The sequence below is a fragment of the Megalobrama amblycephala genome, linkage group LG7 (assembly GCF_018812025.1).
Source record: "Megalobrama amblycephala isolate DHTTF-2021 linkage group LG7, ASM1881202v1, whole genome shotgun sequence".
NCBI lineage: Eukaryota > Metazoa > Chordata > Actinopteri > Cypriniformes > Xenocyprididae > Megalobrama > Megalobrama amblycephala.
In genome coordinates, this window is record NC_063050.1 from 10,139,376 (window position 1) to 10,157,297 (window position 17,922).

Here is a 17,922-nt window from a genome sequence, read left to right on the forward strand (position 1 = left end):
GCAGGTCGACATAAACAATAAAGTAGCACACACAATGCATATATAAAATAAAACATACACATACTATCAGGACAAAAAAAAACAATTAAACAGCAACCATGTCAATGTTAACAAAGTTGATTCAATTTAAAAAAAAAAAGATTTTAACTTCGTTTTAAAAAGACCAATAGATTTACACCCTTTTATATCCTCTGGCAAAGCATTCCAGTGAGTCGTAGCTTTTACAGCAAAAGCAATAGTCCAAAAGCAGAATGGTGAAAAGGAACAACACAATTACTTATAGATGATCTGGTAGATCGCACAGAATTATTATGACAAAAACTAACAAAATCACAGAGTACAGAAGGAGCCAGGCCATTTAAAATTTTATAAACCATACACAAATTCGAAAAAAAGCACATAATTGTCAAAACTCAATTTATGTTTCTCCTAGATCCTACAGTGGCGAAAATGTTTTTTTTTTTTATTTATTTTTTTTATCTAGCATTTATAAAGTCTGTTTATATAGGGATTTTAAAGGCTTAACCACAGTTTCACCAGCTTGACCCCAACATATAAGACAGCACGAAATATGAGAAAGAATTGTAGCATGCATAAAGGTCTTGGCTACATAGAGAGACATTGTCTAATTTGTCTAAAATTCGCTAAGTTATATTTAATATTCCTAACCATTTCTTTTTTACATGTTTTTAAAACTAAGATTTGAGTCCAATATTACACCAAGATAATTGAACTCAATCACTATTTCTATCTTTTCACCATTTATTTGTTTTTGAGATAAACATACCTTTTGTTTTACCAATATTCAAACTAAGACACGATTGCTCCAGCCACTGTGTAATCGTTTCCATAGCAACATGTACCTTTTCAGCTGCTAGATCTGCGGTTTTCACATGCGTAAAAATTACAGGATCATCAGCATACATTTGCACTTATATCCCATCACACTGATGCGGGAGATCATTAACATAAAGACTGAATAATAAGGGACCCAACACTGACCCATACGGAAATGTAATATATGTCCCTATATCGACACTGTCATATATGCAAAATATGTGACAATATATTGCTATATACATATCTCTAGATATATGTTGATATATGTTTATAACATATATAAAATGTCCATATTAAATAAATATATTGACATATATTAATATCATGTATATGATTTTTGTTTATATAATATTCTATGTTATGACCATATATGTCAGATATGTTTAATTCATATATGCCAGTTTATTTAAACAACATACATACAAAATTTTTACATGCTTCTTTTCATTATTAATTCCTTATGTTTTTATTATTTGAACAGACTGAACTTTTAACAAGTCTACACAATCCACATTTAATTTCAATTTCTATCCCATTTTAGAATTAGCACAATTTAAAAAAAAAAACTTGATTTATTTTACATATTTAAATGTAAGGAAAATAAAGATCTAACCCAACTTCAAATAATTTTAATTAAATTACTTATTTAATAATTTTGTATGGTTTAAATTAATTTTTCTGTTGTTGTTATTTGACATTACTGTGACCTAAACCAAGAGTTACATAATGAAATAGTATGCTTAATGCTTACTGATTATTGAATAAAGCGTTTAGATTTGACCCAAAAAACAAACAAACAAACAAACAAAAATGATAGAAACACTTTCAGTCTGCATTTCAGGCCTTGCATTTAGGATGCTACACAGTTAAGTCATTGCGCACGCCCAAATTCAAATGTAATCAAAAGATCTCCAAATTAGTTCAGGATAGAGACCAATGGATTTTCGCACTTGTCGAGTGGAAACAAGAAACGGAATGAAAGTTGAGCATTGTTCCAACATCACACATACAAAACATAGATAATGATGATTTCTTGGACGGACTGGATGACAGATCTGTATATTTAACCGAGTGGAGAGGTGGACTGAAGAAAAAACCTCAAGGCGGATGGCATTTGTACGAGGCAATGGTGCATAAAGTTGCAGGTAATTTCTGATTTTTTTATTATAATTCACACATTGATATTGCACAGAGAATACATTTTAAATGATCGCTAAACTGCATGAGCCATTGATATACCAAGCTACTGGTCAGGGTAACGTTTGCGCAGCTAGTAGGCTACAGATCGGTTCATTGAGCAGAAATTAACCGTATTTAAATATTACGTTTTTTTAATTGCTCTCTTACTGCATAATTGTGTGTGTTGTATGTTCATATTTAACAGCTAACGTTAACTACGAGTAGATTATTACACTGAAGTGCATAATTCTATGATCTTTAAATGTTTATGTGAGAATAATATCAAAAGTAATATTTTAGCTGTCAGACACATGTAGTGGAGAAATAAAAGTGCATGACTGTTAACTGCACTATGGCCCGGTTTCATAGACAGGCCTAAGCCAGGATTAGGCCTTAGTTCAATTAGAATATTTAAGTAGCTTTTATAAACGTACACTAGAAAAAAAAAAAAAAAACATTACTTGTGTGCATCTTGACTACAACAACTAACTCATTTGTTTTACTTTGAAAAGAGCTCCATTATCGCAACACCACAGTAGAAAACAAAACCATATCCGTACCAGCCGGCCTGAAATGCAATGGTTAAACAAACAGCTTGGCCCGATGGAAAAGCAGCTTCACCAGTCTTGGGAAACTCGAAGGCTCATACGTTTTCTAACTGAAACCGAGTGCCGTCCAAAATACAATGCAAAACAATGTTGTGAGTGAGTAATCTGTTAAATGTGCTCGCGCCTGATTTCTGTTGATATGCGCTCTTCATTGCTGTTCATACTGGTTAAATGGTACAGGAAACTAATAAAAGAAATTATGATGACATGTAGTAGTGGTTTCCCATTTCTTAGGGGAATATTTTCACACCTGCACCTTGCCACTCTGTTTCAAGGGGCAAGGGGAAGGGTGAAGGGGTATAAAATATAACTGGGATTACACCTGGTTCTGAAAAATGCCTAAATTTCAGTAACATTTAGTTTATCTACGTAACGATGTATGCCTGTGTTCATTTAATGTGTTTTAGGGGATTATAATTTGAATGTCCTTAGATAAATGTTGTAAAACTAAAAGACATTTCTTTATCTTTTTTTTACAGATGCAGTGATCCAGAGATCTCCAGGAACCACCAGGGGCCAACTAAGGGTCGCTATTAATCAAAAGGTCACTGAGCTGCGGACATCCAAAAAGACTCTAAAACTTAAAAAATGAACAGTATGCATCATATACCTGGGGCCTGTACCATGAAGATAGTTGAACAAACTCAGTGTTATAGGATTAGTTTTGAGGATTAAAACTTTAGTTTATATAGTTGATAATAGCAATAGAGACTCAAACATGTAAGGTCACATCATATTTAAAGTTTATTTACAGCTTATTTATATTACATATGACCTGTATACATTAATATTCATTGAAACTAAATGCTTAATAATAACTGCTAAACTAAAATTGCTTGTTTAATGAATTAATAATAATATAATATAATATAAATCATATAATAATTCTAAGTAATTATTATTAAAGCCAGACAATTGTATTACCGGTTGAGAGGTTAGCCATGGGGTGCAAGTTATTATGGTGATGAACACCGCTAAAAGCCAAGTCACTTTCATGGTACCTAAAACCCAGAATTGGGGCAAACTAATCTGAAATTTACCTGGCTAGCCAGCTAATCCAGCTTCATGGTACAGGCTCCTGTTGGTGGATTTTCCTGTTCTGGGCTTGTTTTGTTGTGCGTTCATTAGTTTTCTAATTTTGCACAACTTATTTTTTTAAATAATTTAATGTTTTAATAAAGATTTAATGTTTTAACTATTTTAGTGTATTCTATTTTTCCTAACTGCACTGTTTAACATTTAAGGCCATGTGCATTGTGAGTAATATGCTATTCATATATGTGTAATTTGTATATTGAACATTTATACAAAGAAATATATGTCATGTATATTGGTATTTATATATGTGACATATATGTATATAAGACTGTTTTATACATACATTAACATATATATTTATATGGGCTAGTTTTATATGTCAATATATGAAATTGATCCATTTTCGAATAGGTTTCATATGTTTTCACTGTATATGTGGATATATTTTATATATATGTAAATTTGTACATATGTTACATTTCCGTATGGGGATCCTTGGGGTACTCCAATTGTATAATGCAAGTTACAGGACTTAACCCCTTAATTTTTTACACATTGTTCTCTATTTGATAAATATGAGGATATCCATGCTAGAGTGTCAGATGAAAACGTCTCAGGTTACTTATGTAACCATGGTTCCCTGAGAACAGGGAACGAGACTCTGCGTTTACAGCTATGGGGAACGCCAAACGTGAACCGATGTTTGAAAGCCAAAGAATCAAACCACTCCAATCCTATTGGCCGGCGACAGCCTATGACGTCATCATAGCGTGACCCGGAAGTATAAAAGGAGGTCCTAGAGAATCAGTCAGTACCTTATCGTCTTGAGGGACAGTTCAGCAGGCAGCCCGAGGCATGGAATGGTAACGCAGAGTCTCGTTCCCTGTTCTCAGGGAACCATGGTAATATACTTAACCTGAGACGTTCCCTTTCTAATAGTTTTCCACTATGGGGAACGATATACCCACACCGCCATGCTCGAGGAGAGTGCATGCCAAAAGATGGCTAGACAAACACTAGCAGTTTCGAGAGAAACACCAGATAGCAACTCACCCTCGGGTCACGCAAAGGCTGTCAAAGTGGCAGCATTCCCTACGGCCACCAGCCCGAGCTGAGCCTCAAAGAGGCCTTCTGTAGAAAGCCTACCAAGGCTGTTTAGAGCTTCTGGGACCAAACATTCCTAGGAAAGGATGTCCCTTAAAGGGAATGTGGCCAGGGAACCAAAGGGAACCCCAGCTAGTCACTAAAAGGCCACCAGGGAGGCCGACTTAATCTGACACAGGACAAACTCAGTCTTGGCCAACCCTGTCTGTAAACAGAATCTCCACAAAAGTATTCTTCATAGAAGACAGCAAGTAAGAGTGACTGCCAAAAGGGCAGTAAGCAACTCAAACCCACACGTAGAGACGGGCATCCTGGAGAGCAGAACTCAGCTGAATGCTATAATCCCTCATATTGAGGGGAGTACACTCTGCTCAATCCTAACAGAGATGGGCGTGGCCAATGGCGGTAATGGGTCATACAAGACCAAAACAAAACCACCAACATGTAATCCAAAAGGAGGTCTGATGGGGCCTACAACTTCAGCAACACGTAGCGCCAGCTAGTGGTCTAAAAAGGGAACCAAGCTCAAAGGGGACCAGCTCTAAACCCAACAAACAGTTATAGGTAACTAGCTTAACACAACCTGAGCTAAGTCTACACATTCCAACAGGCAATGTACCATAAATTACATAATCCCAGGGTACAATAAAATGCTAACATGGTCTAAGGGGAGGCCTACAAGGCCTACAACCTCAAACGGACACAAGCATAAACCTGTGTCAGTGCTAACGTACGCGAGCAAAACTCATGACCATACACCAACAGCACCCGTAAACACAAGCTGCAACTAGAAGGAGGCTAAACACCAAAGAGCCAACAACTTCTACAGCTATTTGTAATATACCTGATGTGGCAATGACCACATAATGGGAGCTAACAGAGATCAAACTGAAAGTACTCAACCTGAGTGTGCAATCCAACAGGTGATGCACTCAATGAAACACATAAACCCTAGCCGGGGAGTACAAAAAAACACCACATCCTTAATTAGAGGCTAAAAATAGCCTACTATTATGAGAACAGGTGCTAACCTGTGGCAGCACTAGAGTAAAGCTCACATACATGTAGGGCAAAAGCTTAGAACCCAAAGCAAACGAATGCTTTGTAAATACATGCCATCCATTAAAAAGGATAAATGTTCTCACCAAACAGAACTATAGATCTGTACTGAGCCCTAGAGGACGGAAGCTAAAAAGCTAGCAGCCTAGCTCAAATTTGAATGTAAATTCAAGGGGCTTAGGTGGAAACAAAATCATAGCATGATTCAGGTTCTAGAAAGTGGGGCCTAGCATGCACTGCATAAATGCAAAGATAAGGGCCTACCACCTGAGAAACAGCACAAGGGAGGCTAATAACAGCCAGCAACCTTAGCTGTTAACCTCAGCCATTGTACCTACATGAATAAAAAAGGGGGGAATGGGTATACGGCCTAACAACTCCCTCGGGAGGAGGCCAGAACTAGGAACTATACAACCTAACAAGGGATACCAATTACAAAGGGTGATTTATGACAATAAACACCTAACCTAGCTCTAGCCTAGGCCGCTAAGCTATGGCCTACTGGGCCATAGGCCTAGCAAAGCCTGGGCTTCACTCTAAATCCTCTCAGATAAGAGGAGATAAGCGAAGCTCAACAAGCCAATAATGCCAGGCGGCCGATCAAGGCTGAAGTGACGAGTGCTAACTCAAACTATACTTGAAAAACACTAGCTGAAAAGCTACTCTAAATACAGCAGGCTTAACAGCGCCTCAGCTCGAGACAGGCCTGGGCCTCCCGGCTGTTTGGGCCCAGATTCGGATCTGAGCAAGATGCAGGTTCTAAATGCTGCTGTGCCTTCGCCTCCGTGAACTTTTCAACCACCGCCTTGATGGAGGTACCAAAACGTTAGAGGGTGAAACAGGGGCATCAAGGAGAAAGCTTTTCTCTTTCTCCCTGATGTCCGCACAGTTCAGCCACAGATGCCTCTCCGTGGCCACCATTGCCGCCATAGATCTACCGATCGAGGTGGCAGTCTGTTTGGTGGCCCGGAGAGCTAGATCTGTGGTGTGGCGCAGCTCATCCACCGCTTCAGGGGACAAACCTTGCCCCTGATCCAGATCCTTGAGCAAGTCAGCCTGGTATGCTTGCAGCACTCCCATCGTGACCTGCTGCCATGTATACCCTGCCATTTAAGCGTGAAGTCACTTTTAACGGCTTAGATGTCAGGACCAGACCCTTCAGTGTCTGTGCGCTCCCTGTGGTGAGATAGTTTGCAAACGTCTCATCAATAGGGGGCATCGACACGTACCCATGCTGGCTCAACCCCTCAACATCAGCAAAATTTGCTCGCTGATGTTGATGGATACTTGCCGAGTATGGGTTCTTCCATGTCCTCTCTATCTCAACATGTAGATCAGGGAGGAATGGAAGGCTCACCGGAGTTATTGGGTTATAATCGGAAAGAAACCGACCACACACATTCTCTTTCCTGACACGCTCCCAAGGCAGCTGCAGCCTGCCAGAAGTGCTCTCCATAACCTCCAATAACTCTGCATACACTAGGCAGGGAGGCCTGGAGGGAGCAGCAGGCTTGCCTGCTTCTTCCTCCACCGCCATCTCCTGCTCTCTGGGGCTAGCTGCCAGAAGAGCACTCGCTCCTGGATCTGATGACGTCAGAGACAAGACATCATCGTCATCCAGAAGTTTGTCCTCGTCAGCCGCCGCAGCCTGAGACAGGTTTACACCCCTCTCAAATTCCGCAGCGAGCTCCACCTACGAGCCCCATGATTTCAGCTGCTGCTCTGCCTCAGCATGAGCGGGGCCAGAACCACCGGGCGCAGATGCTGACATGTCTTGCCTCAAGAAGAGTGCCAGATGAGAACGGAGCGTCTTCATGGGAAGACGCTCACAGTTAACGCAGATAGCTCCCTCAAGCACTGTCCATGCATGCTCCTCGCCCAAACAGAAAACGCACAGGTTGTGTGTATCATCCGGTGTCAGAAACCTCAGACATGGATCAGCACACTTCCTGAAACATTTGTCACACATGTTTAAACAGAAATAATTTCTTACCAGATTTGAAACCAATGGCAAAGACAGAACGTCCCGAAAGACGAAAAGATACTGACTGATTCTCTAGGCACTCCTTTTATACTTCAGGGTCTATGATGACGTCGCAGGCTGTCGCCGGCCAATGGGATTGGAGTGGTTTGATTCTTTGGCTTTCAGACATTGGTTCACGTGTGACGTTACGCATAGCAGTAAACGCAGAGTAGAGTTCCCTTTCGAAAGGGAACTGAAAGTTAGACAATTTAGAAAGGAAAACTTCATGGTTACCTGTATCAAAGGCTTTACGCACATCTAAAAATGTTGCACCAACTAATCCTCCTTTGTCAACTTTAGATTTTATTTGCTCTATTGAATGTAAAGTAGCTGTTTCAGCAGAATAATTTACTCTGAATCCAAACTGCATACAGTGTAAACCAGACTTAGCTGTTTTAAGATAAGATGTCAGTTGTTCAAAACAATCTTCTCTGCAACCTTTGAGAGTACTGGCAATATGCTTATGGGTCTATAATTGCTAACTTCATAATGATCTCCAGATTTAAAAATAGGAGTGACAACAGCTTGTTTCCATGCAGTAGGAAAAAAACTATATTCAACTGACAAATTAATTAAATGAGTAATAACAGGAGTTAAAATATCTTTATGAGTTTTTACAACATGGTGTCAAATTGATAAACATCTCTACATTTAGAATTTTTAATGAGCTAATAATTTTGTTAACTTGCATTTCATTAGTCTTGGTATTATTAAACCTTTTACTCCCAACATCAATCGGAAACATATTGATTTCCCCCTTTACAATTTTTTTTTCCCTAATTCACTAACAGAGTTAATATAAAAACTATTAAAGGTAGTAGCAATTGCATAATCATCTTCATTTGACTTTCCCTGAACTTTAAGCTTAAAATCTTCTATAAAAGTTGGCTCCTTCCTTAAAAGCGTGTTTACATTTTTTTCCCAAAATAACTTGCTATTGCCTTTTGCCTCATGCATTAGATGAAGATAATAATTAGATTTAGCTACTCTCATCTCTCGGATAACATTATTTCGCAAATATTTATAACAGAGCCTATCTATATCTCTTATGGGTCTTTTATACTTTATACCTTTTATACTTCAGGGTCTATGATGACGTCGTAGGCTGTCGCTGGCCATAGCTTTCTTTAAAGCTGAATCACTAAGTCAGAGCCAGCAACAAAAAAAAAAAAACAATAGTACAAAATGTCTTTAAAGAAACCAGGGAGGGATGGGAGGGTTGAGCCAGGGAGGCTCAGACAGGTCTGGGTCCCAGCTGAGGGCCAGGGTGGGACCGGAGGGACAGAACAGGGAGGCTCTGGCAGGGTTGGAGTCCTGGCAGAAAACCAGGGCTGGAATGGAGGGATAGACCAAGGGGGCTTCAGCTGGTCTGGAGTCCTGGCTGATGGTCAGGGTGGTGCTGGAGGAGTGACCCAGGTGGGCTCCAGCAGATCTGCAGCCTTTGCTGAGGGCCAGGGTGGTACTGGAGAAATAGGTGGAGCCCGCTCAACAGACATTAAGGGCGGTACTGGCAGGGCCAGAAGCCTGTGTGGCGCTAGCAGGGCAGGAAGTCTGGGTGGCGCCGGCAGGGCAAGGCGCTTGGGTGGCACAAGAATGGCCTCTGGGGTGACCTTTGGGCCTACAGTGGGCTCTGGGGTGGCCTCCGGGCCTTGAGGGATAGCGCAAGGCTTCTTCCTCCTCTTCCTTAGTTTGTGAGGGTGAGGCGGTGGCACTAAGCTTTCCGCCTCTAGGTGCGTTGCAGCATTTCTTGCCGCCTCTAGGGGTGCTGCAACATCTTCGGCCGCCTCTGGGGGCACTGCAACATCTTCGGCTATATCAGCGAAGGCTGCAGATAAGAATGAGGCGGGGCCATTCTTCCTCCTCCATCTCTGCAAACGGGTCATCAGAGGGCTGGGGCTTCCATTGACTGCAGGTGTAAGTGGGAAACAGTCAGTGGAGTGAGACTCTGCTTGAGGTGGGGGTTCAGGCTCCCCACGATCAAAGATGTGGTACACAAAGTCCCAGAAACCAATATTCCCCAGCTTCTCCATCTCCCACTCTGAGAGGCTGATCGAGGCAGTTGTTGAAAACCTCCTTGATATCAGCCTCACTGTAATCCAAATGGTCTACTTCAATTAGTAGATCACAGGCAAAGTCCCTCACGTGAGCCCCTTGCTGAGAAAAGTAGCGAGTGGATCAACAACTGGTGGGTGGAAAGTCTAGAGGTGGGATTTTCAGGAATTTCTTCCCTGCTCAGCATAACAGCTCCTTGAATTCCTGAAGCATAGCTGATCCACGTAGAGAGTTCCGGACCCAATGTGTTCCGGTAGTGCAATGGTGGAGAAAAGTAGTAGTGTAAAAAAATACCACAAGACATAGATTCGATTTTTTCATGATTGCAACATTTAGTTCTACTGATAAAATTTGATAAAGCCTCTGACAAATATGCATGAAAACAAAGAAAGTGGCCAATTATTTGTAGAAACAGTGGAGTCACAGCACCTGCCAAGGTGCGACACCATGCTGCCGCCATGTTCCTGAACTACGATGAAGCTTATTCAGGATGAATTCTGTGTTTCAGGGGTTTCTAGTGCTGACTGGGGTGTGAGTTACAGTCCTTCACACATCTGTGCACTAAAGAACTCATCAGTGATAATGAACTGCACTTATACATACCCTACTGGACATCAGATCACGAAAACGTTCTGGACCAAAACACTGGTAAAATATAATGGAGAGTATCCAGATCTGTCTGAGGACCCTGAATACAGTCAGAGGCTTCAGTATCTGGGAGATAAACAGCAGAACTGCACCATCAGACTGAGTCATGTGACACTGATGGATTCACACGAGTACTATTTCAGATTCATCACTGATAAAGACAAATGGACTGGCATTCCAGGAGTGACTCTTACTGTCACAGGTGACTTTCATGAGGTTTCTCTCTTCTTCTGTGCATTATGTTGAATAATAATCAGTGTATGACAGCAGCACTAGATACAATGTGTGTGTTGTGTTCAGATCTTCAGGTGGAGTCTCCTGAGAGAGTGACAGAGGGAGATTCAGTCCGTCTGACATGTAAAAGCAGCTGCAATCTGACTGACAGAGCAACATTCATCTGGTACAGAAACTCACAGCCATTAACTGAGAGAAGAGACAGAAACAATGAACTCCTGCTGCAGTCAGTCAGAAGAGAGGATGCAGGCAGATATAGCTGTGCTGTACACGGACACAATCACATCTCTCCTGCTGTTCAGATCAATGTCACGTGTGAGTACAGATTCATTAGTTCTTTTTAAAAACTGGAGATTGTGTTTGAATGAGATGATTTAAGGATTTTTATTATTTTTTTTTTTTGTCTCTTTTAGACCCTCCAAAGAGAGTCTCAGTGTTTATCAGTCCATCTGGTGAAATAGTGTCAGGAGATTCAGTGACTCTGATCTGCAGCAGTGATTCAAACCCTCCTGCTCTGAACTTCAGCTGGTTTAAAGGAGCAACGTTTGTAGGATCTGGAAGAATCTACAACATCTCAAAGATCAGCTCTGATGACAGTAGACAATACAAGTGCAGATCCATCAATGAACATGGAGAGAAATACTCTGATGCTGTGACTTTAAATGTCATGTGTGAGATAATGATGGATCAGTAACTGGTAATCATCAAATTAATGGATTAACAATCACAACACATTATTAATATACACTTTTTTGTCTATTTCAGACCCTCCCAGGAACGTGTCAGTGTTGATAACTGGATCCGGTGAAATAGTATCAGGAGATTCAGTGACTCTGATCTGCAGCAGTGATTCAAACCCTCCTGCAGAAATCAGCTGGTTTAAAGGAGGAACGTTTGTAGGATCTGGAAGAATCTACAACATCTCAAAGATCAGCTCTGATGACAGTGGAGAATACAAGTGCAGATCCATCAATGAACATGGAGAGAAATACTCTGATGCTGTGACTTTAAATGTCATGTGTGAGTTAATGATGGATCAGTGACTGGTAATCATCAAATTAATGGATTAACAATCACAAAACATTATTAATATACACTTTTTTGTGTATTTCAGACCCTCCCAGGAACGTGTCAGTGTTGATAACTGGATCCAGTGAAATAGTGTCAGGAGATTCAGTGACTCTGATCTGCAACAGTGATTCAAACCCTCCTGCAGAAATCAGCTGGTTTAAAGGAGGAACGTTTGTAGGAACTGGAAGAATCTACAGCATCTCAAAGATCAGCTCTGATGACAGTGGAGAATACAAGTGCAGATCCATCAATGAACATGGAGAGAAACACTCTGATGCTGTGACTTTAAACGTCATGTGTGAGTTATTGGTGGTTCAATAAACAAACTAGAGGATTAACGATCCCAAAATATGAATATAGTTTCTTTTGTCTGTTTTAGATCCTCCCAGGAGTGTCTCAGTATTGGTAAACGGATCTGGTGAAATAGTGTCAGGAGATTCAGTGACTCTGATCTGCAGCAGTGATTCAAACCCTCCTGCTCTGAACTTCAGCTGGTTTAAGGAGAATGAAAGCTCAGCTGTTGGATCTGGACAGAGTTTCAGTGCACTACAGAGTGGACGCTTCTACTGTCAGGCTCACAATCAACATGGATCTCGGAGATCAGACGCTGTAACTGTGACTGTTAAAGGTAGAGCAGCTCATATACTTTACTCTTTCTAAAGTGATGCAAATGAATCTGTTCAGATGTTTTACTCTTTTGTAGGACATCTGGTGATATTATACATATCCATTGGAGTGGTTTGTGGAGCTGCAGTGATCATCATGATGCTGATTTGGTCAGATATGTGTCTGTGGTACTATGTAGTGTGTGTGAATGAGTGACTGAATCAGAAGGTTGTGAATTCAGTGAGACGTCATGATGAACGTCAGCCAAGGCAAAATTTCCAATTTTCCATCCTATCTTTCCACACTGACAGCTACTCAGTTAGTTATTGAATGAGGAAGTCTGAAGCTCACATCTTTACTGCAGTAAATCCTGAAGATACACCAGATTTCATCACATTCAGAACGGCAGTGTCACGTCCTAGAGAAACCTCATTGGTTCAAAATCATAATTGTGTATTAAACATCACATAAGTTCTGATTGGTTGTAATTGTGTCAAATCATTATTTTTAAAGGAGAATCAGGAGGATGAAAAAGAGAAATGACACACAAGAGTCTCAGGTGAGAAAAAAATTTATTTGGTTATCAGTAGTTTACTGATCAGGTAAATTAATTTGTAACTAAAAGTGAAAGTTTAAATGTAGTTGTGACTTTATTTAATGAGTTGTTTATATACTTTTTATTTATTTTCTCTCTTTTATTTTTATTTTTTTTAATTTTCTTTTTTTTTATTCTTTTAATGGCACAGATGGTTGATTCCAGACCTCATCATGACAGACACAAAGCTTATGTTGAATTGAGTAATCCTGTGTATGGTAATCCAATGGTAAATGTTTTAACTGAGGATTTCCTACATTTTTACTCAAACAGAATTAAACGCTCCTCAATGTCAGTGTGAAAATATCAAATGTCTTTTGATTAAGTATATGGAAATTTAAATAACACAGTCCTGTTTTCACTTTGTCTCTTCATTCATAAAGGCTGATCAACTTGATGATTGTAAACCTGAACTGAACTCGTCTGTGTTTGAAAATCTTCCAGTAAGTAAGAAAACATACAAGACAGAGAAAAAAATTTTATTATCCATTCATCATGACTGATGTTCTTGATACTTTTATTTAAATATTATTAATGTTTTCACTTTCTTTTTCTCTTTCTTTCTTTCTTTCCTTCTCAATCAGCATAACAACAAGAGGCTGTAATGTTTTGAACACACAGCAAATAAATTACTGCCTTTATGCATCTCTTTGTAGGCGGAGCCCTGAATGATTGACAGGAGTGCATGATGATGACACGAGACTGAAGTAATTTGAGGATCATGTTAATCAAACAACAAAAGACAAAGAGAAAATCACTTACTGCTCTTGACTGATTAACTTATGTAGTTTTAATTGATTAATCTGTATGTGATTTTAACAATGAAGATTATCCAATGTTACTTTAAATTTAATTACTCTTTCCTTTTTCAGTTTATTACCTGAATACTTCTGTTAGACCTACCTGAAAAATAAAGCTGTCTATTTAATTTGTATCTTTATTCAATTGAACTTATTTGTGCTATTCTTAGTCATTTGTTTATTTGTTCTTATTAAATACTTTTTACGTCTTTTTTAAAATTCAATTTACCTTTTGAAATCAAGCTTCCTTGTGCTGTGTGTGTGAGTTATTGCAACAAAATTACCCCACTGAAAAAAACAAATACATTGTGTTAGCAAATATTCATGAGATAATTGTAATGGTAATTGATCAATGTTTATATATGAATAAAAGCTTAAAAATGTCATCATATAAAGTGATCTCTTCAGAAGAAATTTTTGATTGTCTAAACTTTCAATGTATGGACAAAAAATAAATAATATTGAAAATATCTGCATTAAAGTATATACAGCATTTTTCCTTTGGTATCAAAAATGGTACTGTAGTTAGAAATTTCAGTATTGTGACAACACTACTTCTGTATATCTGGCTCACTTTATCTGACTACACTTAAAATCAATTCAAGTGTTTGTGCTAATTAGTGCATTTATATTAAGTGTACTTAAGTACAGTTGGGAAAATGTATGTGATAGATTTTATGTTGCTCTCAGCATTGAAGGAAAGTGGACAGAGGGTCCTTTGTCCTCTGTTGAAGCTGTATCCTATGTTTTAACATATGGTTTTCTTTATGTACCGGAACCATTTCCATATAAGGAACAAGGCTCTACTAGGATTGAATGGGAGATAGGGAATGGTCCCTGCTTTTTGTATTACAAGCATAGGAGAAGGTCTTTGGGATACCAAGGAACTCCTGGATACCTGACCGGGAGATGACCATATTTAGACTTGTTCTCTCTCTTAGTGGTTAAATCTATACTACACCCCTTGTACTCTTTCTCTCTCTTCTGCTAAATAAACTGAGACTATATTCTCCATCAGCGCTGAGTAATTGTTTATTCAATTTCCAAATAAGAGGACTGGGATGAGGCATTTAGGAGCCGTAATCTAACAGTAGTACTGTACTGTACTTTAAATGTAGACTTGAATGTAGAGTAAATGTGCAAATATGTTTTCACAGTTAACGTTACATTTAACATAAGAAATAAACAAGGTTATATAATAGTTGTTAACAATATAAAGTGACACAGTTTAACCATACATATTTTACCTGTTTATATGGTCTGTTGTCCGGTCGTCGCCGGCATTGAAGCATGTCAAAACCCAATAGAAAGTCCCAAAACATTTCTGCATCCATTTCACTCACAAACGTCAACTGTCATCTGTCTGTCTCACAGCTACTGGGCCATGTAACGAAGCTCGGTTCATTGTTGCTCAAGTCTGAAATTGGACTATTTTTACACTTGTGCTTTGATTAGGCTACTTTTGGGATGGTTTTGATGCGCAGATCTGGTAACCCTGCACCTCAGTTTGACCTTCCTCCACTCCAAAGGCCCACCCCTTTCATGCACTTTGAAGTGCGTAGGCTAGTCCCTAAATTGGGACACAGCTTACATGAAGCGTCATTCTGATTATAGTTACTAGAGAAGGAAGATGAACTTTTGGGTACACACTGTACAACTGTTTGTTTCTTTCTACATCTTAGCTATTGTCTGAAGGGCACAAGGTACCGTTTTAATTTTATGTTGTGTGGTAAACTTTGAAGGACTTTGAAGTGTTTATTTTATTGATCTCTTTCATTTCCTAATGTTGCTAATGTTGTTAATGTATTGCCTCGTCAGTGTTTCTCTTGATTTGCACTCCAGATAGATTGTTTACAGTAAATCAGCACTTTTATTTTCTCTCTAGATTCAGTTTAAAGAAGTTTGTTACTGTCAGTGTTAAAATAATTCATATTATTCAGGCTCATTACAGTACAGTAAAGCAAGGTTTTTACTAACATGTGATTTATTGTCACACTATTTATGGCATAAGCTAATTAATTGCAAAAGTGTATTAGTAAGTTTATGGACATTTGTATACAATTTGCAGGCAGATGTCTAATGTTTGTTTGTTTGTTTGTTTGTTTTTATTCAGCTCTTAAGGTGTTTTTGGAAATTAAATTCTTTATAAACATCAGTTCCTGAGAGTAAATTGCATCTGTTCAGCGGGGAATGCTACAAAAATAGCAGCATGTCCATAAATAGTAATTAATTAGTTGTTGGGTTATTTAGTGTTCTTATGGCCCATGGAAAAAAACTGATCCTGAGTCTGGAGGTTCGAGTCTTGATCAATCTGTAGCCCCTACCTGTGGGCAACAGATCAAACAGGTGGTGGGCTGGGTGGGAGGAGTCTGACATGATGAACCCGGCCCTTTTGAGGCACCGGGAGCTGGAGATCTCCTCTAGGGGGGGCAACCAATAATCTTTTGATCTTTTGAGTTAATGGCCCTCTGTAATGACTTCTTGTCTCCAGCCGAACTCCCAGCATACACGCCATGATGGAATAAGTGAACAAACTCTGGATAGTGGACACCAGCAACTTTTGTTCCAAACCCGCTTTTCCTGAGTACTCTCAGAAAGTGGAGGTGCTGCTGGGCCTTCTTTATCACTACTGTGATGTTGGTGGTCCAGGAAAGAGAAATATATACTCCAAGGAACTTATATGATGTCACTCTCTCTACACAATCTCCATTTAAGTAGAGGGGGGCGTAATCCCCCCTATTTCTCTAAAACTCAATAATGACCTCCTTGGTTTTTGATGATTTGCTGTGCACCAATCTGTTAAATGCCGCACCTCTTCCCCTCCTGAAATGAGTCTGACTACTGTTGTATCATCCGCAAACTTTATAATTTTGTAGGTTTGAACACAGTCATAGGTATAGAGAGCGTACAGGAGTGGACTCAGCACAAAGCCCTGGGGTGATCCAGTGCTGAGTGTGAGAGAGGAGGATACGTGAGAGCCAGATTTTACAGTTTGTGGTCTGTTGGTTAAGAAGTCCTTTATCCAAGCACAAGTTGAGGGTGGAAGCTGCAGATCCATTAATTTATTGATCAGAATATCAGGAATGATAGTGTTAAAGGCTGAGCTAAATCTATGAAAAGCAGCCTTGCATAGTTTCCTGCATGCTCTAAGTGATTAAGTGCAGTGTGGAGGGCAATGATGATGGCATCCTCAGTACAGCGGTTGTTTAACTGCAGTTAAAATACAGATACTTGTAGAATAATTATAAAAAATAAAATAAAAAAAAAGCATTGCAGTTTTTTTCATGTTTGTAAAATCATCATAAAATGTTCTGTTTTTAAATTTGTGTTTATATTTGGCATTTATAGTCAACAACCTTGTGTAACTGCAGTATTGGCACCAATAGGGTTAAAATGATCACATAATCTGAAGGTGGATAAAAAGCACATGCACAAGATGTTTGAGCAAGTGTATCATGTAGTCACACACAGACATCAAAAGTTTGGATATGAATCACAACAACGGTGACAATCCAAATGTATTAACAAAATGTTGATTAGTGATTTTCCAGGTCACGATGATTATATTTATTTAAAAAAAATAAATAAAATAATAATAATAATATATATACAAACTATTTACATTGTTGCAGAGAAAATCTACCTTAGGAAGTGAAGGATCAAGAGCCCAACTAAAGTAAACACTGATCTCCATGATGGTGGTATCATATTTTGACCAATAAAACATCAACATCTAAACCTCTGTTAATACTCAACAATAACTTCTGTAGATGCATGACAGAAATAAAGTCAATCTGGTTAGTAATAAGTAATAAATAAACAGTGTTCGTCATTAATGCTTAATCATCCTTTAATTAATCACTTAATTATCTCATTAACTTTAACACAGCATCAATGTTAATTTAACACTGTAGATTAGGACAATATGCACTCTGAGTAGAGTTGATTTAACACTGGGGATTTTAGGGTTGGAGATAAACTCTGCAGGAAAATGGATCTCGATTAGACACAGAAAGAGATCAGTGAATCAGTGGTTTTACTTGCCATAACAAATCTGCTTTATAA

At 39.0% G+C, this 17,922-nt stretch overlaps 2 protein-coding genes across 4 annotated transcripts in view; both read left to right on the forward strand.

The window, feature by feature from the left end:
• The window catches only part of LOC125271244 (polymeric immunoglobulin receptor-like), a 477,349-nt gene that overhangs the window by 306,639 nt on the left and 152,788 nt on the right, over nucleotides 1–17,922 (forward strand). The window lies entirely within an intron of this gene.
• The window catches only part of LOC125271202 (sialoadhesin-like), a 136,104-nt gene that overhangs the window by 5,523 nt on the left and 112,659 nt on the right, over nucleotides 1–17,922 (forward strand). The window contains exons 3-6 of the mRNA XM_048195205.1: nucleotides 10,412–10,753; nucleotides 10,852–11,100; nucleotides 11,551–11,805; nucleotides 11,900–12,154. Coding sequence (XP_048051162.1) covers nucleotides 10,412–10,753; nucleotides 10,852–11,100; nucleotides 11,551–11,805; nucleotides 11,900–12,154 — 1,101 coding nt within the window. The remainder of the gene's footprint in view (nucleotides 1–10,411; nucleotides 10,754–10,851; nucleotides 11,101–11,550; nucleotides 11,806–11,899; nucleotides 12,155–17,922) is intronic.